This window comes from Balaenoptera physalus, assembly GCF_965194825.1.
Source record: "Balaenoptera physalus genome assembly, chromosome: 1".
Lineage (NCBI taxonomy): Eukaryota > Metazoa > Chordata > Mammalia > Artiodactyla > Balaenopteridae > Balaenoptera > Balaenoptera physalus.
The window spans coordinates 87,606,749-87,631,865 of NC_138882.1; the positions used below are offsets into that span (position 1 = coordinate 87,606,749).

A 25,117-nucleotide genomic window follows, 5' to 3' on the forward strand; every position below is an offset into this window, starting at 1 on the left:
GGTTGAACCCGTGCCCTCAGCAGTGAAAGTGCAGAGTCCTAACCACTGGACTGCCAGGGAATTCCCAGAACTCATTTCTTTAAGATATGATTTGTTAAGCTAGTTCACCTCACATATCCTCCTTCGGAATTCAGTTAGAGGGTCTTCAGAAGCTTAAATGAATTTTCCCAACTTTTTGAAAAAATGATTTGTAGTTTGTTAAGGAATTATAACAACCCAGTGAACATGAAACTTCACTTAATATCACTGTTTTCTTTCTCTTCTGGTCAGTATGCATAAGTTTTCACATGGTTCTTATCATTACTATGTTATTTTTTGTCTCTCTCTCTTTTTTTTTTTCCTGCTGGCCATTTTTTAGAAACTTTCCCATATATTGATAAAGTCATTATACTTGTCATTTTTAAAAAATTAATTAATTAATTAATTTATTTATTTTATTTATGGCTGTGTTGGGTCTTCGTTTCTGTGTGAGGGCTTTCTCTAGTTGTGGCAAGCGGGGGCCATTCTTCATCACGGTGCGCGGGCCTCTCACTATCGCGGCCTCTCTTGTTGCGGAGCACAGGCTCCAGACGCGCAGGCTCAGTAATTGTGGCTCACGGGCCTAGCTGCTCTGCGGCATGTGGGATCTTCCCAGACCAGGTCTCGAACCCGTGTCCCCTGCATTAGCAGGCAGATTCTCAACCACTGCGCCACCAGGGAAGCCCTATACTTGTCATTTTTAATAACTAGTCTTTCAGCCTGTTATGTCATACTTAGACTTTTTTTCTTACTCTATTTATTGTTAATCTCTTTATATTTATATATATATTTAAGATGGAATTGATTACTGATAAACTGGCCTACCAACACCTTATTTCTTCAGTTGCCACCAACCCTTATAGTATTTTAGTTATCCAGAGAAATTTAGTGATAATCTTTGTAGCCCACTCCAGGGAAGGGGGAGTTGGTACTAGGATCCGGCAATGTTATGGCTTTATTGCAGAGAAATGGGAAAGTGACTGAATAGAAATTTACTACTTTAGGATCAAATCATTGATAGGGGATATATCAGAAACTTAGCTCTTAGTTTTATTTATGTAATTTCTCCAGTGAAGCTGTTTGGCGATTTTGTCTGTGAGTGAATGTGTGCTGTATGTGTGTTATAGAAAGATTGTGATCACTTGTTTGACATTCTTATCATGATTTACTGTTTGATTTTTTTTCATTACAGAATAGCATATGTGGATATCATTTTCTTTTCAGATTGGGAGCAGTGTGTGAGAATGGTATTCCCTTGTTTGTTTATTGTTCAAACTGTATATCCTTGGTTTCTACAGAGAATGATTGGCTTTCTGTGCTCAGATTATGTTAATTTATAATGAATATTGGCCTTGCTTTTATGTTGACCTTTGTCCTGTAAGTTACTTTTTCTTAATCCTAACAGATGGCTTTGTAGAGTTACAGGCAAGGTTCTTGTCCATATTTCCATTTTCCCCTCTCTTCTCTGCATCTGTTTTGTTCTATTTCTTTTCTTTCCTTCCCTTCCCTTTTTTCTCTGTCCCTTCCCTCTCTCCTTCCATTCCTCCCTCCCTTCCTTTCTTCCTTCCTCTCTCTTCCCTTCTTCCCTTCCTCCCTCTCTCCCTTCCTTCCTTCCTTCTTTCTTTTTATTTTACTTTTAGCTTAGTTCGTTAATTCTGTTTTTAGGTCGGATGATGAGCAGAGCTCTGCGGATAAGGAGAGACTTGCCAGGTAGGAGAACAGTGTCTTTTGGCATGATGAAGCAGATCATGCTGCTTTTTCTATCCTTTTTCTTATTCTGCTCTTTTCTTCCCCTTTCTCTTCGTGTTTTTCCTTGTCTGTGGCAAGAGAGGACAAGATTTTTAGAAGTTTGTGTGTAACAGGAACTTTGGCTTCCCCCATCAGAAAGTGGGTGGTTGAGGGAACTTTACTTAGGAATTTAAGAAATTGCTATTAGTTTTTATAGATTTCTCTTTTCATCTTTATCTTAGCACTAAGTTTCACAGAATAAAAAGCTTTCAGAAACCGTGCAGCTGTGCCAGTTGGTGCTTTAGCAGGGAAATACTCCTTTATCAGAAAACCAATAAATATATCTGTGTTTGCAATTAGTTCCCAGTCTTTAGGCCTCAGTATTTACTCCACACCTCTCTAGAAGGCTCACCCTTATTTTCCTATGTAGACTCACAGCCTAGATTACTTTGTCACGGCAGTACTGGTGTTGCTTTGGTGCTTGAATCTTTTGTGTTTCCCAGAAAAGCTTAGCAGCCTAGATGTGGTTATTTAAAAGATCAGCCTTATGGATTTCAGTGTCAGAAATCTGTCAGATACTAGGAAAATGGGTGCTTTATGTTTGAGCGTAGAATTTTGTTTCTCAGGCAAAGTAACTAAATGTGAATCTATGTTGTGAGACCTTTTCAGTAAAGGAGACTATGGAGTTCTCTTTGGAGACTGTTGTCGATAATGTAGAAATACTGTGGAAGAAATGTTGTGCCCAAATTTTCCTGTTTTTTGGTCTCTGATTTGGGATGACTCAGTAGGAGATAGATCACTAATACCAGTACCAGTTTTTATTACTTCCCCCCTCTTACCTACCATTTCCTCTTTCAGCTGGGCCACAAGCTCATTTTGCTGCCATTTCAATTTATGGCCTCCTACGAACTCTTTCACTCTTCATAAAACTGATTGGTGTGGTATGGTGGGAAGAACATTGCATTCATTGGGAATGAAGGCAGCCCTTAGAAGAGTCAATTAGCTGCTTGACCTTAGTTTGCTCTTATCATTAAAAAAGAGATTTATGTTAGATTTGTTGTGTTCTTTTTGTTTTGGCAGAGAACTTTTGTTCCTATAGAATCCTTAAGTGGTAATAGAAGTCAATAAAAAAGACAAAAGCAAAGCTGCTCAAGTAAAAACAGTAATGTAGCATGTTGTTTGGGTCTCTCCTTGAAGCAGTCCCATAGAAGACACTGAGGAACTATTAGGCTTTCCAGAAATCCAGTTTGAAAACTACTGGATTATTATTTTTAACGATGATATTCTGTTTGATTTTGAGGAAGTCATTATTGGAGATATGTTCTACTTACCCTGGTGAGATCCAGATTGTATGTTTTCAGTCTTTAAACATCTTCCTGTCCACTTCCTCCTATTCTCCAGTTCACTTTGTCCCAAATTGGGCGCCCATAAGGGACCTCTAGTAGATGGTATCTTACAAAAATCTCATGAGCTCAGTGTACTGGCACCACATCCAGATAGAGAAGGTAGGGCTTTGTGCATTAGTGGGACAAGTAAAACTTCCAATTCTGCCGTCTAGTGTTGAGAATAAGACAGATGTTTAGAACAAACAGCATTTTATAGACCAAGGGAATCTATACTATCAATTCTTGTATCAGCTGTTGAGCAACATACTTATGTTGGAAAAAATTGGTCATTTTATGTTTTCAGCCTTTAAAAAGTTGAATTGGTAGACATGAAATCAGCCAAGCTGCTTTCAACATTTTTTAAGACTGTCATTTCTTAAAACACATTTTGTTCTGAGGGAGTGGTAATTTACATAGGAAGTGAAGTTTCCAGGAGTTAGAATTGCTGGTATCTGCTTGTACCCTGTCTGCCTCATTAGTTTCTATTCCATACTTGCTCTGCATGAGAAGTTTGGCAAACCTTACTTTAACTTCTGAGACTTAAGCATCACTAAATCTAAATACCACATTTCTTCAGCAGCTCACTTGGTATTCATATCTCTCTCCCAGCTCCCAAATGGCCAGATGTGACCACCTGGATGGGGCTTCTCCTCTCTCTCTCTCCATGCAGGGAAAATCATAGTGAAATTGAACGGCGCCGACGGAACAAGATGACAGCCTACATAACAGAACTGTCAGACATGGTACCCACCTGTAGTGCCCTGGCTCGAAAACCAGACAAGCTAACCATCTTACGCATGGCGGTTTCTCACATGAAGTCCTTGCGAGGAACTGGCAACACATCCACTGATGGCACCTACAAGCCGTCTTTCCTCACTGATCAGGTCTCTGGGAAGCACAGCTGAGAGAGTCTAGAATCTTTTGAAGGTTTTGATCTTTTTGGGGTAGATGACCATAATCCTGAATAGCGCATTATATTGGGAGTCAGAGCAGAGCTGAGTCTGTAGTTTCTTATTTATTTATTAATTTATTTATTTAATTTATTTTTCGACTGCTTTGGGTCTTCGTTGCTGCATGCAGGCTTTTTCTAGTTGCGGCGAGCGGGGACTACTCTTAGTTGTGGTGCGCAGGCTTCTCATTGCAGTGGCTTCTCTTGTTGTGGAGCATGGGCTCTAGGAGCGCGGGCTTCAGTAGTTGTGGCTCGCGGGCTCAGTAGTTGTGGTTTGCAGGCTCTAGAGAACAGGCTCAGTAGTTGTGGCACATGGGCTTAGTTGCTCCACAGCATATGGGATCTTCCCAGACTAGGGCTCAAACCCGTGTCCCCTGTATTGGCAGGCAGATTCTTAACCACTGTGCCACTAGGGAAGTCCCTGTAGATTCTTTAAAGCACAAGAATTCCACTCTGAAGGAAATATTCAGACCATGGGAAAGTGAGTTTTGATCCCTGACTATACCATTTATTAGCTTTGGAGCAGTGAGAAGTAGAGAAGAATTGTGAAAGCTATTTAGCAAAACTTATAGGTACTTTAGAACTGTACTCATGAAGAACAGTGGAATCACAGGGAGAAGAGATGACTGTGTCCATGAACCAGTCCTTTTCCTTGGCTTTAGGGTTGTAGAAGATGGAAGGAATCTATTTTTTATTCTGGAAGCAGCTTCTAGTTTTAGTGATACAAGGAGTCTAATAGGAAGTTGTTGTTGCTTAGAGATGTGCTCTGTTACATTTGATGCACTATGAGAAAAATAGAGAAGGCAAAAACATTTCCAGCCTTTCAGGAACTCAGTCTGAATATGAATATGTGAGTGGTAGGATACACACATAAGTGAAAAATGATAGGAAATGGGTACGGAGAAGAAATGCCTTAAAAAAACTTATTAATAATTTATATAGGATTAGATATGTGTGTGTGTATATATATATATATATATACTAGAGGGATAGCTAAAGTGAATAGAATGGCCAGGCCTGAGTGAGAATAGTCAGCAAAAACTTCAAAGAGTAAGGAAGCCATGTTGTGTTTTATTAAAAATAACACTTGGTTATTGCAGAAAAATTTGTAAAATATAGGAAGTATAGGGAAGAAAAAATTGACCTATGATGCCATGCTTTTATTCAGAGGATTAGAAGGAAAGAAAGAATATAATTTGGAAGAAAGCAATAAGAATTTTCCAAATAGGATGGTCTATATGAAAGTACATATAGCACAGATTTTATATATATGTACATTGAAATAGCTAATCAGTTTGTTCTAACAGAACACATACAGATATTGATTCAACAAACTCCAGTAATGTACATTTTGTAAGCTAACCAGCTGCTTTGTGCTATTAGAAATGTAAAGAATGGTAAGAGATAGTCACTGGTAGAAACAGACATGTAAGTAAATCAATCATAATATAAACACAGAATCAGTTTTGTATCAGAAGGAGGTACAGTAATAAGTCCTGTAGAAGTGCAAATATGGAAAGCGAAGAATAGGGGAATAGTGTTGTAAATATTGGAAATAACTTGATCAAAAGCATAGTGAGAATAATCAGGTTATTCAAGGAAAATCAGGTAGTTTAGCATGCCTTGGGAGATGGTAATAGAAAAGTAGGCTGGGACCTGATGATGGAATATTTAGGTGTTATGTTAAATAATTTAGATTTTAATTTTTAGGCAATGGGGAGCTATAAAAAATGTGGTAGCATTTTAAGGATGGATTGGAGACAGTGAAAGCAGGAAGACCATTTGACTTGGCATGAGATGACTAGGACAGTGACATTGTATTTGAAAATAGAATTGATAAAACTGAGTTACCCCTGGAGTGTGAGAAAAAGGAGTTAGAGTTTTGAGGCCTGTATCCTGAGAGGAAGGGGATACTGTTAATCAAGAAAGGGAATGCTAGAAGAGCACAGAGGATTGTTTTCGAAGGGGGAAATGACAGGTTTTGAGATGTTGAAATTGAATTGCTGGTAAAATGTCTATTTGGAGATGCTTAATAGATTTTAGGCAAGTCTAGGCATATAGATTTGGGTATCATTTCTTAGTGGAAGAGTGGATATGATTTCTCAGGGAGAGAGTATGGAATAGAGAAGAGAACTTAAGATAGAACCTTGGAAATGCCTACACTTGAGACTTGAACAAAGGAAAGGGAATCTGAAACAGAGAAGGCACATTTGGAAAGGAAGTATAAGTTGGAGTGCAGTGTCATAGAAGCTAGGGAGAAATAAAATTTAAAGGATAAAATGAACAACACTATCAGATATGCAGTGAGATTGAGTAAAATGATATGGACTCAGGAAAGGGGACTTGAGTTGGCAGTTAGGAATACATTAGTAACCTGAAAAAACATGAATGTAGTGGTTTAGAGTGAAGATTGCAGTGGGTTTGAGAAATAAGTGAAAAGTAAGAGAGTAGAGCCAGTGAGTGTAACATTACTCTTAATTTAAGCTTGGTGCTGAAAGATGAATTGGGCAAAGTTGAGGGAAGTTTTGTATATAATTGAGAAAACTTGATCATGCTTAAGATCTGAGGGGAGGGACTTCCCTCGTGGCGCACTGGTTAAGAATCCGCCTGCCAGTGCAGAGGACACAGGTTTGAGCCCTCGTCCAGGAAGATCCCACATGCTGCGGAGCAACTAAGCCCGTGCGCCACAACTACTGAGTCTGCGCTTTAGAGCCCACGACCCACAATGACTGAAGCCCGTGCGCCAAGAGCTCGTGCTCCGCAACAGGAGAAGCCACCGCAATGAGAAGCCCGCGCACCACAACGAAGAGTAACCCCCGCTCGCCACAACTAGAGAAAGCCCGCGTACAGCAACGAAGGCCCAACGCAGCCAAAAATAAATAAATAAATAAATTTATTTTTAAAAAAAAAAGATCTGAGGGGAAAGAGAGAGAAAAACGCATATATTTGTAGAGCAAGATCCTAAAAAGAGACCAGAGAGAGTGAGATCAAGAACTCAATTATTTATTTATTTTAAAAATAATTTTTAAAAATTTATTTATTTATTTAATTTATTTATTTTTGGCTGTGTTGGGTCTTCATTGCTGTGTGCGGTCTTTCTCTAGTTGTGGAGAGTGGGGGCTACTCTTTGTTGCGGTGCACGGGCTTCTCATTGCGGTGGCTTCTCTTGTGGCGGAGCATGGGCTCTAGGCACGCGGGGTTCAGTAGTTGTGGCGAGCGGGCTCTAGAGCGCAGGCTCAGTAGTTGTGGCGCATGGGCTTCATTGCTCTGCGGCATGTGGGAACTTCCCGGACCAGGGCTTGAACCCGTGTCCCCTGCATTGGCAGGCGGACTCTTAACCACTGTGCCACCAGGGAAGCCCAAGAACTCAATTATTGTTAATGGTAAGCCTTTTTATTCCCTGTCTTGAGTTCTGAGGTAAAGAGGAGGAGATGGATAGTGACATAGACACATTGAGGAAATACCTATTGGAAAAAACTCTCTTGTCAGTGAAGGCAGTTACATTTAGGTTGCAAAGCCGTGCCTGTGGATTAGACAGAAGCCAGCAATTACTTATGGAGAGATACATATGCCCTGAAGTGTCTTACTTCTTTCCATGAATAATATTTGGTTTTTCAAAAGAGTTCAGTATTAACTTGTATTTCTCTTCCTTGGGCAGGAGCTGAAACATTTGATCTTGGAGGCAGCAGATGGCTTTCTGTTTATTGTCTCATGTGAGACAGGCCGGGTGGTATATGTCTCTGACTCAGTGACCCCTGTTTTGAACCAGCCGCAGTCTGAATGGTTTGGTAGCACACTCTATGATCAGGTGCACCCAGATGATGTGGACAAACTTCGTGAGCAGCTTTCCACTTCGGAAAATGCCTTGACAGGTATGAGTTAATGTGGAAGGAAAATGAATGACAAATTCTTTCTTCTTTTTTTTTCTGAGATAGAAGAGGTGTTTTAACTCTTAAATTTTTTGATTGAATCTGGCAAAACTTTTAGAATTTTCTCCTTTAATGAATATAATCTGTTCTTTTTATACATATGCAGGTAATATATTTTGTAGCTCATCTTTAGAAAATGTTTCATTAGTGACAGTGCTCATAAAAAGTTTACTTTGATCTTAATATTAGTGTAAATACACAGTAAAGGCCAAGCCTACAATAACCCCCACCCTCACCCCTCCAGCCATTCCAGAAGAATGAAATTATCCATGTTTCTGTCTCATTTGTATGGGTAAATACCTGGTATTTTTTCTACCCAGTTGTGCTTGGCTTTGGCTTGGTATTAGGTTCTATGATAGTAGATTTTTATTTTTAGAGGGGAATGATTATCAGTGTATAAGGTGTTTTTTTTGTATTTATACTATCTTTCTGTATTGTTTTTGCCCCCACCTCCATCCCCCATTTAATGTTATTCAGTCCTTCTGCCCTAAGGAAACAAGTCACATCTGCTCCTAAGTGATCTAGAAAAAATTTTAATGTGGAAGCAGATTAAAACTGGTAATTAAAATAAAATCCATTATGGTCATATTAATGTTGGTATTTAGCTTTCATTTATGTTTTTATGGATTTCATTTTTCTAGTTCTTCTTTTTCCCAAAAGTTCCCACTGGTTTCTATATAATAAAGGGAGGAACAATTTTAGCATGAGACAGATGGGTGTTTCTGTAGCATATAAAATTATTTGTTATTAAACCAGTGGCATTCACTCCATGTGTGTGTGTGCGCGTGCATACGCACATGCATGCGTGTTTATAAAAATAATCAGACCTAAGGATATAGCCTTGCTCTTGCTTGCCAACTTTACCTACTTCTACTCCTGTCTTGCCTTGCACAAAGTTATTTCCAGTGCTTTGAACTGAAGAGTAAGATTCACTGATGGGAATTGAGGTGTTTTAGGCTTGAAAAGAATCCATCTCCTACTTGGTTTATTCTCTTATAAGCAAGGAGATTGAAGAGCATGAATAGGCTACTTACTTTTCTTTGCCTGCAGTGTCTCTCTCTCCCTCTTCCCCACACACAAGAATGTACTCCAGACTGTTCTTCACATCCTTCTTCAGGGCGTATCCTTGATCTGAAGACTGGAACAGTGAAAAAGGAAGGTCAACAGTCTTCCATGAGGATGTGTATGGGCTCAAGGAGATCTTTTATTTGCCGTATGAGGTGAGTGTCAGGATGAGGATTGTGATTTGCCATAGGAAGAATTAAGAGCTGAGGGTTTGATTTCTGGTCAGAGGAGTTAAACTTCTAAATCCAAGCTCCAGTTAGATTAAATTTAGCTCTCAAGACCCACGTGAGTTGTAACACAGAATAAAGTGTTAAGGAAACTAACATTCACTGAACTCCTCCTATGCCAAACATTATGATAGGTGCTTTATGTCTGTCATCTCATTTCCCACAACTGCCCAATAGGGTAGAATTCATGGTTACTATTTTGCTGATTTAAAAAAAAAAAAAAAGACTCAAAGAAATTGACTTCCCAGGATTACATAGATAATGTTTGATACAGGATTTTATTTTAATCCATAGTAGCCGGATGCCAGTACCTATTTTTTTTCCCAGTATATCACGAGGCAACATCCATATACTCAGACCATTTCTGCACCCCTCCTTTTTTTGTAGAAATATAAGACTTTATTATGTCTTTCACTTAATATTTAGCATTAATAAATTATATACTATACATTTTAGGATTCTGAAGAAAGGATGGTGATACTTTTCTTCACAGCTAGAGAAAACACCTCTTAAAGTCACAAAATAAATTCAGGTTGTATAATGGAAATTGACTACATTGTACGAGAGGATGCTTCTTAGAAATGATGAATAGGATATTAAGAAAGGTTTCCTGGGGGAGTTACAAAATTGAATATTATGTGGCTTAGTGGTTTAGAGTAGTTTCTGGACCCAGACTACTGGATTTATCACTTATCTTCTGAGACCTTGAGCAGATTAAATGACTGCTTTGTGTTTGCTTTTTTTAAAAAATATTTATTTATTTATTTATTTATTTTTGGCTGCGTCGGGTCTTAGTTGCAGCGCATGAGCTCTTCGTTGCAGTGCGTGGGCTTCTCTCTATTTGTGGTGTGCAGGCTCCAAAGCACATGGGCTCAGTAGTTGTGACGTGTGGGCTCTCTGGTTGTGGTGCGCGGGCTCCAGAGCGGGTGGTCTCAGTAGTTGTGGCTCACAGGCTTAGTTGCTCCATGGCATGAGGGATCTTAGTTCCCTGACGAGGGATCGAACCTGCGTCTCCTGCATTGGAAGGCAGATTCTTAACCACTGGACCACCAAGGAGGTCCCCCTGCTTTGTGTTTTTATTTCTTCATCTAATATTGGGAGTTATATCAACCTCATAAAGTTGTTATAGGATTAGATGAATAAATATATGTAAAGATGCTTAAAATAGTGCATGACACATTTAAAATTCTATGTAAATTTTATTTATTATTATTAAAGAAGTGAAAGAAAGAAAGTAGAGAGGATGGGAGAGAGTGTCGCAGTATGTGGACATGGCTAATGCAAAGACATAGGCAGGAGCAAAATAAATAATAACGAAATATAGCAAATAGATTGTGTTGCAGCATAGTGCTGGAGTCAACAAACCACAACTCTTTGTTTGTAAATAAATCTTTATTAGAACATAGCCATGCCCATTTGTTCACATACTGTCTATGGCTGCTTTTGTGCTATAATAGCAGAGTTGACTAGTTACAACAGATTGTATGGCCCACAAAGCTGAAAATATTTACTGTCTGGTCATTTACAGAAAAAGTATACTAACCCCTGATGTAGAGAATCTCTGCATTTGCAGAGCATGTAGAACATTTTGACTTAAAACTCTGGGACAGTTACAAGTTTTAGAAATACCAAACCTGACTTCTTTATCCTTCCTTGTTAGGAGCATTGTTACCAATTTTCTGTGTCAAGTTGTATTCAGAGCTTGTTATCTGGCTGTTAACTGATGGAAGCTTCTTTGATAGTGTAGTGCAACTTTTTTTTTAATTTATTTTTTTATTGAAGTATAGTTGAATTACAATGTTGTGTTAATTACTGCTGTACAGCAAAGTGACTCAGTTATACATATATATATTCTTTTTCATATTCTTTTCCATTATAGTTTATCACAGGATATTGAATATAGTTCTCTGTGCTATACAGTAGGACCTTGTTATTTATCCATTCTACATATACCAGTTTGCATCTGCTAATCCCAGACTCCCAATCCAGTCCTCTCCTACCTCCCTCCCCCTTGGCAGCCTCCAGTCTGTTCTCTATGTCCCTGATTCTGTTTCTGTTTCATAGATAGGTTCATTTGTATCATATTTTAGATTCCACATATAGGTGATATATGGTATTTGTCTTTTTCTGTTTTACTTCACTTAATATGATGATCTCTAGTTGCATCCATGTTGCTGCAAATGGCATTATTTCATTCTTCTTTGTGGCTGAGTAGTATTCCGTTGTATATATGTACCACATCTTCTTTATCCATTGTTCTTTCAGTGGACATTTAGGTTGTTTCCATGTCTTGGCTATTGTGAAAAGTGCCGCTGTGAACATAGGGGTGCATGTATAATACCTTTTTGAATTATAGTTTTGTCTGGATATATTCCCTGGAGTGGGATTGCTAGATCATATGGTAATTCTATTTTTAGTTTTCTGAGGAACCTCCATACTGTTTTCCACAGTGGCTGCACCAACTTACATTCCCACCAACAGTGTAGGAGGGTTCCCTTTTCTCCATACCCTCTCCAGCATTTGTTATTTGTAGACATTTTAATGATGGCCATTCTAACCGGCATGAAGTGGTACCTCATTGTAGTTTTGATTTGCATTTCTCTAATAATTAGCGATGTTGAGCATCTTTTCATGTGCCTATTGGCCATCTGTATTTCTTCTTTGGAGAAGTGTCTCTTTAAGTCTTCTGCCCATTTTTTCATTGGGGTGTTTGTTTTTTTGTTGAGTTGTATGAATGATAGTGCAACTTAATTGCTTTTAATCTCTCTGTTCATTGAAACAGGTGTGGCAATAGCGCTGTGGACCCAGTCTCCATGAATAGACTGAGCTTTGTGAGAAACAGATGCAGGTGAGATCCTAAGCTGTAAAAAAAAAAAAACCAAAGGGATGGCCAAGTACCTTTAGAGATCGTCACATTTTCAACTATTTTACTATCATACTTCCTTCAGCAGCCCTCACCCTCATCCCTCACTTCCCCGTTACTTTTTTTCTGGCAATATTTTCCTGAACTTCTAAAGCTTTTGCTCATCCTGTTTAAGGAAGTTATGCTACCACTTTACCTATTGATGCTTTCTTCCTGCTGCAGTACCTTTCAGTACTTTGGCAAAGGTAAAAAATATGCTGGTCACTTTTGGGTGGGAAAGGTCCAAGTACAGTCATCCTGTTTTATAAACACCCAAGAGACTACAGTTAAAGGTACTAAGCCAGCATTGCCTTTTAAATGTTACTGGGTAGGGTTTTCTCCTCACACCTGTAATTTTTCTAGGAATGGACTTGGCTCTGTGAAGGATGGGGAACCTCATTTCGTGGTGGTCCACTGCACAGGCTATATCAAGGCCTGGCCCCCAGCAGGTAGGAAAGTTGAATAGTGACTTCTTCCTGGGTGCAGCAAGTTCCTCACAGAGTCCCAGAAAGTTAGCTAATATTTATCATGTACCTGTAGTATATGAAATGTACTTTGGTATAAACTGTAATAGGAAAGAAAAAGTGGACTCCTTCCCTTCCTTTATGGATCTTATATTCCAGTTAGGGAGATGGATTACTCAGACTTGAAAATGATTTGGTGATGGCTGTGTCACAGAATGTAGTTTTTAAATGTCCAAATAGTAATGTATACTGAATACCTGTATCTAAGTATTTGTGTGCAAAGAAGCAGTTGACATTGAATGCAGTTGATTTGGGAAAGTTTTCTAAAGTAGGAGCAAGACTTGGATGGAGAAGGGGGGAAATGGCTTGGTTGTAGTAACTTGTAAAGGGGATATTCTCTGCAAAGACTTTAAATCAGGATGTGAGCAGATTAATTTTACTAGAACTTGAAGTCAAAAAGGGAATGTGAGAAAAGTGGTTGGGGTACAAGGATCAGCCTTTTAACCTGGCTTGTCAGAATTTCCAAATCGTAGCAACTTTATTACCTCCCTGCTGGCTAAGTGTGCCTGGGAAGTGGGGGTTGTAGGGAGATAGAAACTAAGAGAGGCAAGGTGGTGTATTTTGGTAAGAGGTTAAACTTTGGATTTGGAAAAACCTGGGTTTGATTCTGGCATTGTTATTTATTAGTGGTATAACTTAGGGTAAGTTGCTTGACTTTTATGGGGAAAAAAACCACTCAATTTTCTCATCTATAATTTAGAGATAATATAACCCATATAGAGTTATTGTGAGGATTAGATTTAATGTAAGAAAAACACCCAGCCTAGTGCCTGGCATATGGTAGGCACCCAATAAATGGTAGTTAAATGTAATTAAGAAAAATTAATTTTAAGTCGTAATGAAGTTTGAACTTTTTAGTTTATGTACTGTATAAACCATGCATTTGAGATATACATGATCTTTTATACTTCTGTGTAGCTCTCAAAGAAATACTATTTTTCTTGGTAAAAAGAAGAAAAATATGCAAAGAGTAGAGGGAAAATGCAACCTTTTTCCCTTTCCACATAAACATTGAAACACTAGCTTGTCTCTTTTCCAAAAGACATAAATAACTATTGGTGTTTGGTTTAATTTCATTTTTGGTTGTTTGCTTACTTTGAAAGTCACAGGTTAGGCAAGACATCCGTTCTCTGCCTGTGATATGGTCACAGAGTAAATGGCTGTCTTCATATGTATTTGGTTTGGCCAGCATAGTCTTTTAGAATACTTTGAGTGGGACCTGTACTCTGCAGTTTATTATAATTAATGTGAGTATAATATATGAATTAATATATATAAAAGTACTTAAAATAGTACCTGATATATATGGTAAGTTCTTTGGGTTGTTTACCTTTATTCTTATCTTTCAGCAGTCTGTATTGTTTCATACCTAGTCTCTTCATACCTGCATGTGTTTTAAATCTTTACATATCTGACTTTTGAAGGCAATTTAGTTTGAGATACCTGTTAAACCTTTTAACTTCACCTTCCTGAAGGTGTCTCCCTCCCAGATGATGACCCAGAGGCTGGCCAGGGGAGCAAGTTTTGCCTAGTGGCTATTGGCAGACTACAGGCAAGTATGAATTTTCCACATCCATATCACCCATTTTCAGTGGGAGAAAATCTCCTTCAGGATGTGTTCATGTTATTTTTTCTTTTACTCTCTGAATACAAATGAAGAATTCCGAAAAACTCTGAATATTTTGAGGAATATGGTATTCATAGTTAACATTGCTTCTCTTGGATTTAGCAGAAGCTGAAGAGAGTGAGAGAGAGAGATCTTTTCCTCTTTCATACTTTTAGCTTTGCAGTGCTGAATTTTCTATTTCCAACTAATTTCTTTTGCTCCTATACAATAGCAGAGAGATCTTTTCATTTTTCATTACATGACTAACAGTAGAGAATTGGAATTATTTTGATTCTCCTTATAAAAACAGATGTTTCTTGGTTCCTTGGGAGTATAATTTTCCAATCTGAATAATGAATACCACCTAGCTAAATGAAAGTAAGTGGGTTTTAGGTTGAATGAATTGTTATCTTTCTTTACAAAGTTCGTGAAGAATACATGTGTAGGGAATGGAGCTAGGCCTCATGCCCTATCTGTAATGATCACTTTTTCCTTTCTGGATGGGTTGTGAAAGTTTAGAAATTCCTAAAATTGGAAACCTGGTGGGAAATACGTCTGTAAAGAATGGTGTCATTTTATCTCATTTTTATCTCTTTTCTTTCAGGTAACTAGTTCTCCCAACTGTACAGACATGAGTAATGTTTGTCAACCAACAGAGTTCATCTCTCGACACAATATTGAGGGAATCTTCACTTTTGTGGATCATCGCTGTGTGGCTACTGTTGGCTACCAACCACAGGTGAGGAGCTGGAGCTATTACACCACTGATATTTAGGCCTCTGTTTTCCCTTTGCTATGCTGAGATTATTCAATCATATAATTCCAGAGATAGCCAAAACATGTCAGCCCCAATTCAGAAAAAGAGATGATCCTAGTCTGTTGATAGCTAAATATAATTTCAGCTTCCTACCAAGGTTATCATCTGATCTAGAAAAATATGGCTTGTGAAACAGGCTGGAGCAGCAGGTACAAATATGTATTTCTTTTTTGTTAGTGATATTAATACAGATAATGATACAAAAGTGCTCATTTTAACTAGTTATAATGATATGGCCACCTTTAGGTGATTCATAATCATCTAGTTGCATAGTAACCCATAAAGTATGCAAATTTAGCACCAGTTATTATGATTTATTTAGATATCTCATTCAGCAGACCAGGTAACTATGTCTGAATTGAGAAACAAGTCATTATATAAACTTTCAAAATTATAGCTGCCAGGAGGGACTTCTGTAAAGAGGTTGGTGAAAAAGAGATCTTGAAAAAGGAGAACAAAGTCAGAGAGCATTTACACTACCTGATGCAACACCTGTTGTAAAGCTGTTGTTACCAACACAGCGTGGTGTTGGTGTAGGAATAGTTACATAGATCAGTAGATGAGAATCGAGTCTGTTCTCATATTTATGGTCAACTGATTTTCAACAAAGATGCCAAGACAATTCAAGGGGAAAAGAAGCTTTTCCAGTAGATGGTGACGGAACAGTTGGATACTCATAGGCAAAACAAAACAAAAAGAACTTAGACTCTTACCTCACACCGTACACAGAAATCAACTTGAAGATATAAAGGTGTAAGTGCCAAAGTTATAAAACTTCTAGAAGAAAATAGGATAAAATCTTTGTGATCTTGAGTTAGGCAAAGATTTTTTTTTTTGGCCACATTGTGCAGCTTGCAGGATCTTAATTCCCCCACCAGGGATTGAACCCAGGCCACAGCAGTGAAAGCGCCACGTCCTAACGACTGGACTGCCAGGGAATTCCCTAGGCAAAGATTTTTTATATGACACTAAAAGCATGATTCACAAAAGAAAAAATTTGGTAAGTTGGGTTTCATAAAAGTTAAAATTTGCCCTCTTAAAAGGGCATCATTAAGAAAGTGAAAAGGCCAGCCACAAATTGGGAGAAAATATTTGTAAATCATATATCTGAAAAAGGATTTGTATCCAGACTAAAGAACTCTTAGAACTCATTAAGACAACCAGCCAGTAAAAAAGGGGCACAAGATTTGAATAGACATTTCACCAAAGAAGCAATATGAATGGCATATAAATAGTTGCTCGTCATTAGGAAAGTACAGATTAAAGCCACAATGAGATACCACTATATGCCCATTAGAATGGCTATCATCAAAAAGTATTGGCAAGAACATGGAGAAACAGAACCTTCATATATTGTTAGTAGATAAGTAAAATGGTATAACTACTTCGGAAAACCATTTTGGCAGTTTCTTAAAAAGTTAAACATACACTTACCCTACAAATTAGCAGTTCCACTCCTAAGTATTTACCTAAGAGAAATGAAAACATGTTCACACAAAGATTTATACACAGATGTTCATATCTGTATTATTCATAATAGCCAAAAAGTGGAATGTCCATTAACTAGTGAGTGGATACACACTGTGGTATATCCATGTTAGAATACTTATGAGCAATAAAAGGGATATACTATTGATACATGGAACAACATAGATGAACTTCAAAAATATTGTGTTAAATGAAAGAAGCCAGACACAGAAGACTACCTATTGTATGATTCCATTTGTATAGAGAAGGCAAAACTAAAGAAGCAGAAGCAGATCAGTGGTTGGCCAAGGGATTAGAAGCAGAAGGGGCTACAAATGGGCAGAAGGGAACTTTTGGGTGCAAGTGGACATGTTCTAAAACTGAATTGTGGTAATGGTTGTACAACTGTATAGATTTATATTATAGGTCATCAAATTAGAATTATAAAATTCATTAAGAATGAGTGAGTTTATCTAAATTATACCTCAAATCTGTAAAAAATTCAGTTAAAATAAATGTACAATATCCTGAAAAAGAAGAATGCTCTAGAGGTCAGTTGTTTAGCAGATTCCATCTTTTTTTGTTTATCTTTTTTTTCCCCCCCTCCACTCTTATCCATAATCCTAGGATAAAAGCAAGAGAAATGAAATCCAAGTCCCCTGCTAATGGCCCAGGAAAGTTAGATGATCATAAAAGTGTCAATTTTACTCTTCTTTTTCTCTTTTAGGAACTCTTAGGAAAGAATATTGTAGAATTCTGTCATCCTGAAGACCAGCAGCTTCTAAGAGACAGCTTCCAACAGGTAACTTTTTTTCCCGGTTTGGATTGGAATAGTATTTTAATCTAATATCTATTACTACATTCATTCCACAAATATTTATTGACTGCTGATTAATCGAGTACTGTGGCAGGTCCTGCAGTTTTATGTTCTTTAGTACTTAGCTTGTATTTTTAAGAAACAGAAAAGGACCAGTACTTTGAAACTATGGATAATGTTCAAGGTATTTTTGTTTGGCTTTGGCTACTCAGTGTCTTATATCCAAGGGGCTGTCTTTAAAGTATTTAAAATATTCTACACTTCACTGAACAGTGGATAGTAGTTGAAAAATTCATTTGACGGTTCTTTTATAGATAAGTGAAAGTTGGCTCTTAATTGTAAGCAAACTCTTAATTTCAGGCCCTAGATCCTGAAAACATCTGGCGAATTTAATTTCAGGACAGACTTGGCTTTAGATAGTAGCTCTTACTTTATATTAGACTGGTTAATTTTCCTCTTTAAGCCTCAATAGTGTTTTTACTGATACAATGGGTATATAAGATAAAGCATTTAAAGCACAAAGCCCAACTTCTAGAGGAAATCAGACAATGGCAGTAAAAAGTCTCTCTGTCTTTCTAATTCCTCAGCATCACCTGTTCCATCCACTCACATTCCATGTATGGGTAGTCTTTTTTTTTTTTGTATGTGTAGTCTTAGAAAAGCTATTCTGACTTCTGTTGAAACCATTCAAAACTAAGGACGTGGACTTCTGGCAGTGCGAGAAGATGTTGTACAGTATATTTTAAATCCATGAAATTCATAATTCTGATGCTTTGGGCCACAGAGTATCACTTTATCACTTCCAGAAAAATGTTTATTCCAAAGCAATGGGCCATATATACACTCTGTAATCTCATGGTTTTTATTCTGACATCAGTTGCTGCTATGATACTAGAGTACAGAAGCAAAGGTATTTTTTAATGTGCAGACTAGTTGCTGCTTACTAGTTGCTGATTTCTAGATTTTGATGTTTCTTAAGTCTAGATGGATTTGTATTTCTTTTTGCTTTTCAGTACATAAATTTAGTTGCTATTTCTAATGAAGGTTGTTTTCTTCTTTTTTTTTTTCTTCCCATTTTGGTTCTTGTCATGCTTTGTTTCACATTTGATTTTTTAAAGTTTTATTTATGTATTTTAAATGTGCCATTTTATTATTGCTAAGTGAAGTATGTCCCGTTTTCTGTTATAATTATTTCTCAGGCAGATTGTAATGTCAGCAGTTACTGCCACACTCTTGTCAACTTAAACACAAATGTTATCACTTAACTTTTTCTTAAAAAGCAATTTAAAGTGTAGGTATTTTGAATTACTGGGCTTATACTTCATTGGCATGGATATGTACAGTAATAATCAGGTTTCAAATCCAGTACTTAGTTTGTATACAAATGTAATGATGTTCATTGTGCATATGTTATACAGTGAGCACATGTAAGTATTAAAGACTACTTATTATTGTTTAAATGTAGATGTTCATATCTCATTTCTTTTTTATAATGTTAAATAAATGTTGTTCTTAAAAAAAGAAAAAAACACATAGCCTAGTGCTTGACATATAGTAAGTACCAAATAAATGTTAGCTGCTAATATTATTTTTTTTACTGTTAAGGAGGGGGGTTCAAAAGATTATTTTCTGTTCTTTGAGGTTAGAAACTAAAATGATCTAAAATTGCTTTCTTTTAAAAAATAAAAGTAAAACAAAACTAAAGCCAACTTAGTTTTATTTATAGAAACCTTCATGGGTGCTATGAAAGCAGAAATTCTCAGGCTTGGCAGAAAAAGCTAGGATTGAGGGGCAACATGTAAGTTATGTTCAGTGTCATTAAACTTATAAACTAGTAAATTTGCTAGATCAGTGTATCTTTAAGGGACTTTCCAAAGGAAGTGGGGAAAGGTAGTCTTTTCTCTCCTGGAATAATTGTTACTCCTGTTTGATATTGACAAGAGTGGTTAGATAGCTTGGGACTCTGAGAAGAAACATGATAAATATACCTCCTTATTGTTTAGTCACTTATTTTTACTCCCCAAAACAACAAAATGTTGTTTTGTTAGTAACATTGCAAGAGACTGTTACTTCAAGGACAGTGACACAAGGATCTTAAGGTTGGTAAATGTCTAAAGAAAATTTTTTGTGGGTTTCAACTGATAGCATGAAAACTTTTTCAGGTGGTGAAGTTAAAAGGCCAGGTGCTATCTGTCATGTTCCGGTTTCGGTCTAAGAACCGAGAATGGCTCTGGATGAGAACCAGCTCTTTTACTTTCCAGAACCCTTACTCAGATGAAATTGAGTACATCATCTGTACCAACACCAATGTGAAGTATGTACCATAAAGACCTTTTCCAGTGTTGGGATTTCTCACGGGCCAAGTCTGCTTAGCCTTATCAGGTTACCTCCTCTTCTACTTTTCTAGTAGTAAACACCATTATTTCTTCATCTTCCAACTTCTTAGAATTTGGGGTAGTTCATCCAGGTAGAGTAAAATTTTTTTTAATTTAATTTTTTACTGGAGTATAGTTGATTTATACAGGTAGAGTAAAATTTTAACAAACAGTAGCTTAGAGACTAGATTCTGAAATGTGAAGGGTTTGGTCAGTTGACCTCTGAACAACATGAGTTTGAACTGTGTGGGTCCACTTATATGCAGATTTTTTTCAATAGTAAATGCTACAGTACTACGTGATCTGCATATACGGAGGGCCGACTATAAGTTATACTCAGATTTTCGACTGCTCAGAGTGTCGGTGCCCCTAACCCCCATGTTGTTCAAGGGTCAACTGTATTTCAACTTTATGTTTCAACCCTTTCTAGAAAGGATTTTGTTTTATACACCCGTTTATTACTCTAGTCTGACAGGAATTTCTTCTAGAGCAGGTATCTGCAAACTTTCTGTAAAAGACCAGATACTAAATATTTTAGCATTGTGGGGCATACAATCTCTATTGCAGCTTCTCAATTCTGCTGTTATAGCACAAAAACAGTTCTAGACAAATGAAATGAATAAAGATGGCTGTGTTCCAGTAAACTTTTATTTACAAAAACAGGCAATGGACTGGATTTGGCCCATGGACCATAGTTTGCTTTTAGAGCATAGCTATATTCACTCTTTTGTTAGCTTCTCTTTCTCTGTTCCTTGATTCTTTTCTCTTTGAACTTTCTCAGCTTTGTAAGAAACAATTTTATTAAAATAGATTTCATATACCATACAGTTTACTCATTTAAAGTGTACAATTTCTTAAGTATGTCACAGGGTTGTGCAAGTATTACCACACACACACAAAAAACTATTACCTCCAAAGAAATCCTGTACTAATTAACGGTCATCCTCCCCAAGCCCTATGTAACAACTATTCTATTCTGTGTCTCTATAAATTTGCCTGTTCTTATAAATGGAAACATATAATATATGGTTCTTTTGTGACTGGCCTCTTTCACTTAGTATAATATTTTAAGGATCATCCATGTTGTAGCATGTATCTGTACTTCATTTCTTTTTATTGCCAAATAATATTGCTTTGTATTGGTATACCACATTTTGTTTATCCATTCATCAGTTGATGGATATTGAGTTGTTTACACTTTCTGGCTACTAAGAATGCTGCTATGAACATTTGTGTACTAGTTTTTGTGTGAATATGTTTTTATTCTCTTTGGTGTACACCTAGGAGTAGAATTGCTGGGTCACATGGTGACTCTATGTTTGATCTTTTGAGGAACTCCCAAACTGTTTTCCAAAGCTGCTGTACCATTTTACATTCTCATCAGTAATGTATGAGGGTTCCAGCTTCTCCACATTCTTGCTGTCTTTTTTTATTGTACCCATCCTAGTGGGTGTTGGTTGTCAAGGTACTTCTTTTCCATTTAATCTATCTGTGTAGAATTGGCCTTAAACCCATGTGTGAAGATCTGATTATAAATAATTAGCAAGTGTGAATAATATCGGTGACAACATTGAGTCTCTGTCCTCCAATTCTACTTTTAGGGCTTGTAAAGTTTAGTTCTTTGCTAATTAATTTTAGTATAACAGAGTGGATTCAGTTAGAAATTTTCATTAACTTAGGACTCAGGTCATTGTAGTTTTTTGGGTTTTTTATTTTGTATCTTTATATTACAAAACAACAACTGTTTTGTGTTTCTGTTTTGCTTAAATTTTGAAATGTTTAAGTCTTTTTAAGAAGTTGTTTCTGGAAATAATGGCTTTCCCCATTTTTGCATACTACAGTTTTTCCCACTACAGTAAGTTTTAGTTGAGTCTTAATATTTTATTTTGTAATAAATACTCTTTGTAGAAAATTCGGAAAGTATTGAAAATAGTAAAGAGAAGGAAAAAAATTCTCACTATCCAGAAATAGTCTTTGTTAATGTTTCATTGTGTATTTTCAGTTTTTTACTTACGCTTTTTTTAAAACACAATATATGGATATACAACATATACATACACACATCCACAACGACTAGGTATTGAATACCTGGAAGGAGTTAGAGCCCAAACAGGATGAACTCTTGTTCCATAGGACATAGTTTCTGTTTGTACCATGTTTTCTGTAGTGTGAATTATTTGCTGAATCTGAAGTTACAGGTTATCGTAGGATTGGACTTGAAAGGGGAATTTATCAGTGATTACCCCATGTACAGGTGACTCTATAATGTCTTATGTACAAACAGAGTCAGATACTTTTTGTTTCTTTGTTCTCTCTACTCTTCATTTTCCTAGGAACTCTAGCCAGGAACCACGGCCTACACTGCCCAACACAATCCAGAGGCCACAGCTAGGTCCCACAGCTAATTTATCCCTGGAGATGGGCTCAGGGCAGCTGGCACCCAGGTGAGAAATGGTCGAAGAATCATTTATTGAGCAGTGACTAGCCTGCGGTGGTGGCCGTATACAGTCCCACTTTTTTGTTTGTTTGTTTTAAGCCCTTTCCCCAGATTCTTTTTAAAAATCTCTTTTCCCGTTTCTCTCTTTACTTGCCTTTAACATACAGGCAGCAGCAACAGCAAACAGAATTGGATGTGGTACCAGGAAGAGATGGACTAGCCAGCTACAATCATTCCCAGGTTAGTGTGTCTTCTTTGAAGGATGGTGAACATTTCCTTAAGAAGTATCCCCGAGAGCCAGTTAGAGTATATGTGTATCTTTACATGAGTTTTAGGGTTATTGAGTTGTCATGTTAAACCTTCTTGGTTATTTTTATCATTGTATTTCCACAGGTTTCTGTTCAGCCTGTGACAACCACAGGGCCAGAACACAGCAAGCCCCTTGAGAAGTCAGAGGGTCTATTTGCCCAAGATAGAGATCCAAGATTTTCAGAAATCTACTCCAACATCAATACGGGTATGTTTCTTCCTTATTCTTATTTTAAATTCTCATTTTCATCACTTACTAATGGGCCTACAATTGCCCAATCAGTAGTCTCCCAGTATATTTCCATTTAATTCTAATACCTCATGAGTAAATAGGAACTTGCTGAACTAATATACTACAGCCCTTTGACTGGCCCTCCCCCAACTCCTTTTGGTCCACAGATCAGAGTAAAGGCATCTCCTCCAGCACTGTCCCTGCCACCCAACAGTTATTCTCCCAGGGCAACACATTCCCTCCTACCTCCCGGCCGGCAGAGAATTTCAGGTGAGCCCCATATGTGTGTGCTGCTTTACATGGCAACTGAGGGATTCAGTTACTGGATCCAAGTTTTATTCTTCCCTAGCTTTCTCTGGTTATTTCAGACAAAGCAGTGGAACTTGTAGGCCTAGGATGAGACAGGCTTGCTTTTCTTCCTCCTTTTTCTTTGCACCTGTCCTGTTGCCATGTTCTAGGTTCCATCTCTGTGTGTCCTGATCAGTGTGTGACTGTCAGTCTTTCTTGTCTTTTCCAAATTCTGTTATCAAGTTTTCCTTGACCCCAGGGAGTCAAGGGAATCTAGATATAGCACTAGATTGTCCTGTGATTCCTAGATTCTGTGATAAATGCACCTTTTTAATCCTTACCTCACTATTTGTTCACTCCTAGAAATAGTGGTCTGGCCCCTCCTGTAACCATTGTCCAGCCATCAGCTTCTGCAGGGCAGATGTTGGCTCAGATTTCTCGCCACTCCAATCCTACCCAGGGAGCAGCCCCAGCTTGGACCCCTAGCACCCGCCCAGGCTTCTCTGCCCAGGTAAACCTTCTCATCTGTCCCTTGTGTCTGTCCCTTGTGTATTTTTTGTTTGTTTGGTTAGGCTTTTCTACATATGTAAAATTATTGCTGTCTGTCTTAGACATCTTCTTTCCACCCCTCCCATCCCCTTCCTTCCAATTTTTATCTTTATTGGGAGCAGCTAGGTAATTAAAAACCATAGATAATACAAACATCTCAGAGTCCATGGTTTTCACATTCACCTTAAATCAAAATTGGTCACAAACATCTTGAACAGGTTTCAGTTTCAGATTTGTTTTGGAGTAAATTCTGAGAAGTTTCCACTTTGGTTAGGGCTACAAAATACAGGAACAAAGGAGAAAATTAATCACTAATTTATACACAGTGATATCTATTTACCAAAAAAAAAATTGTGTTGAAAAATCCTCATATAGTATATATGTGTATATATAAAATATATGTTCAGGCTAAAGCTAATGTCCTGTCATATGTTGATATATACTTATATTGCATAAGTAATATCTTAAATAAAAAAGCCAAAACCAGAAGTAAGCTCCAGAATTGTTATATGCAGTATGACCTCATTGTATAAAAAATGCATAGGAAAATAAAAACTGGAAGAAGTTATCCAGAAATGTTAACCGTGGGTCTTTGGTGGTAGAATTATGGATGATTATTTCCTTTTTATTTTCCTTCCTTTTGAAAATATCCCACAGTGCATATGCATTACTACTGTAGTGAGAAAAATGTTTAGTTACCAAAACAAAAAAATCATCATTAGGAACAAACAAATGTGGTACAGACTAAATAAAATGATACAAAGTGTTTTTTCTCTATATATAATGCTATACTATTATTAATACCTCTAGTTTTTGTATAACGTTACAGTTTATAAAATGCTTTCGTTTAAGTCATTTTCGTTTAATTCTCACAACTCTAAACGTGTACTATTACTAATCCCATAGTTCTTTGTTTTTTGCAATTTATCACAAGTGTCTAAAAATAGTGTCAAGGGAGATTGGGAGTTAATTGGAAGAAATATACAATGAGATATAAGTAATGAGCTTGGCTCAAAAGAATCCAGTGATTGACAGAGGTAATGTTAACTCACAGGAATGGCCTGTGCAATAATGTTAATGTTCCATTTGCTCTCTACCCCTTTCTTTCTTTTAGCAGGTGGCTACCCAGGCTACAGCCAAGACTCGTTCTTCCCAATTTGGTGTAGGCAACTTTCAGACTCCATCCTCCTTCAGCCCCATGTCCCTCCCTGGAGCTTCCACTGCATCACCTGGTGCCGCTGCCTACCCAAGTCTCACCAATCGTGGATCCAACTTTGGTGAGTTCAGACTAGGAGAAAAATCACACCACTAAAGAGAAAGGATTTTGGGCTTCCCTGGTGGCGCAGTGGTTAAGAGTCTGCCTGCCAATGCAGGGGACACGGTTTCGAGCCCTGGTCCGGGAAGATCCCACATGCCGCGGAGCAACTAAGCCCGTGCGCCACAACTACTGAGCCTGCGCTCTAGAGCCCACAAGCCACAACTACTGAAGCCCG

General features: G+C 37.5%; 1 protein-coding gene across 7 annotated transcripts in view; it reads left to right on the forward strand.

Annotated features, from left to right (window-relative positions):
* The window catches only part of ARNT (aryl hydrocarbon receptor nuclear translocator), a 63,574-nt gene that overhangs the window by 34,897 nt on the left and 3,560 nt on the right, over positions 1 to 25,117 (forward strand). Inside the window, exons 5-20 of one of the 7 annotated variants that reach the window (XM_082474418.1) lie at positions 1,684 to 1,728; positions 3,802 to 4,015; positions 7,739 to 7,952; positions 9,091 to 9,229; positions 12,084 to 12,149; positions 12,567 to 12,652; positions 14,203 to 14,279; positions 14,938 to 15,072; positions 17,345 to 17,419; positions 19,597 to 19,748; positions 22,143 to 22,253; positions 22,414 to 22,486; positions 22,640 to 22,763; positions 22,955 to 23,057; positions 23,439 to 23,586; positions 24,742 to 24,901. In XM_082474418.1, coding sequence (XP_082330544.1) covers positions 1,684 to 1,728; positions 3,802 to 4,015; positions 7,739 to 7,952; positions 9,091 to 9,229; positions 12,084 to 12,149; positions 12,567 to 12,652; positions 14,203 to 14,279; positions 14,938 to 15,072; positions 17,345 to 17,419; positions 19,597 to 19,748; positions 22,143 to 22,253; positions 22,414 to 22,486; positions 22,640 to 22,763; positions 22,955 to 23,057; positions 23,439 to 23,586; positions 24,742 to 24,901 — 1,922 coding nt within the window. Of the gene's footprint in view, positions 1 to 1,683; positions 1,729 to 3,801; positions 4,016 to 7,738; positions 7,953 to 9,090; positions 9,230 to 12,083; positions 12,150 to 12,566; positions 12,653 to 14,202; positions 14,280 to 14,937; positions 15,073 to 17,344; positions 17,420 to 19,596; positions 19,749 to 22,142; positions 22,254 to 22,413; positions 22,487 to 22,639; positions 22,764 to 22,954; positions 23,058 to 23,438; positions 23,587 to 24,738; positions 24,902 to 25,117 lie in introns of all 7 variants that reach the window. The other 6 variants (XM_082474417.1, XM_082474420.1, XM_082474419.1 and 3 more) reach the window with 6 other exon arrangements.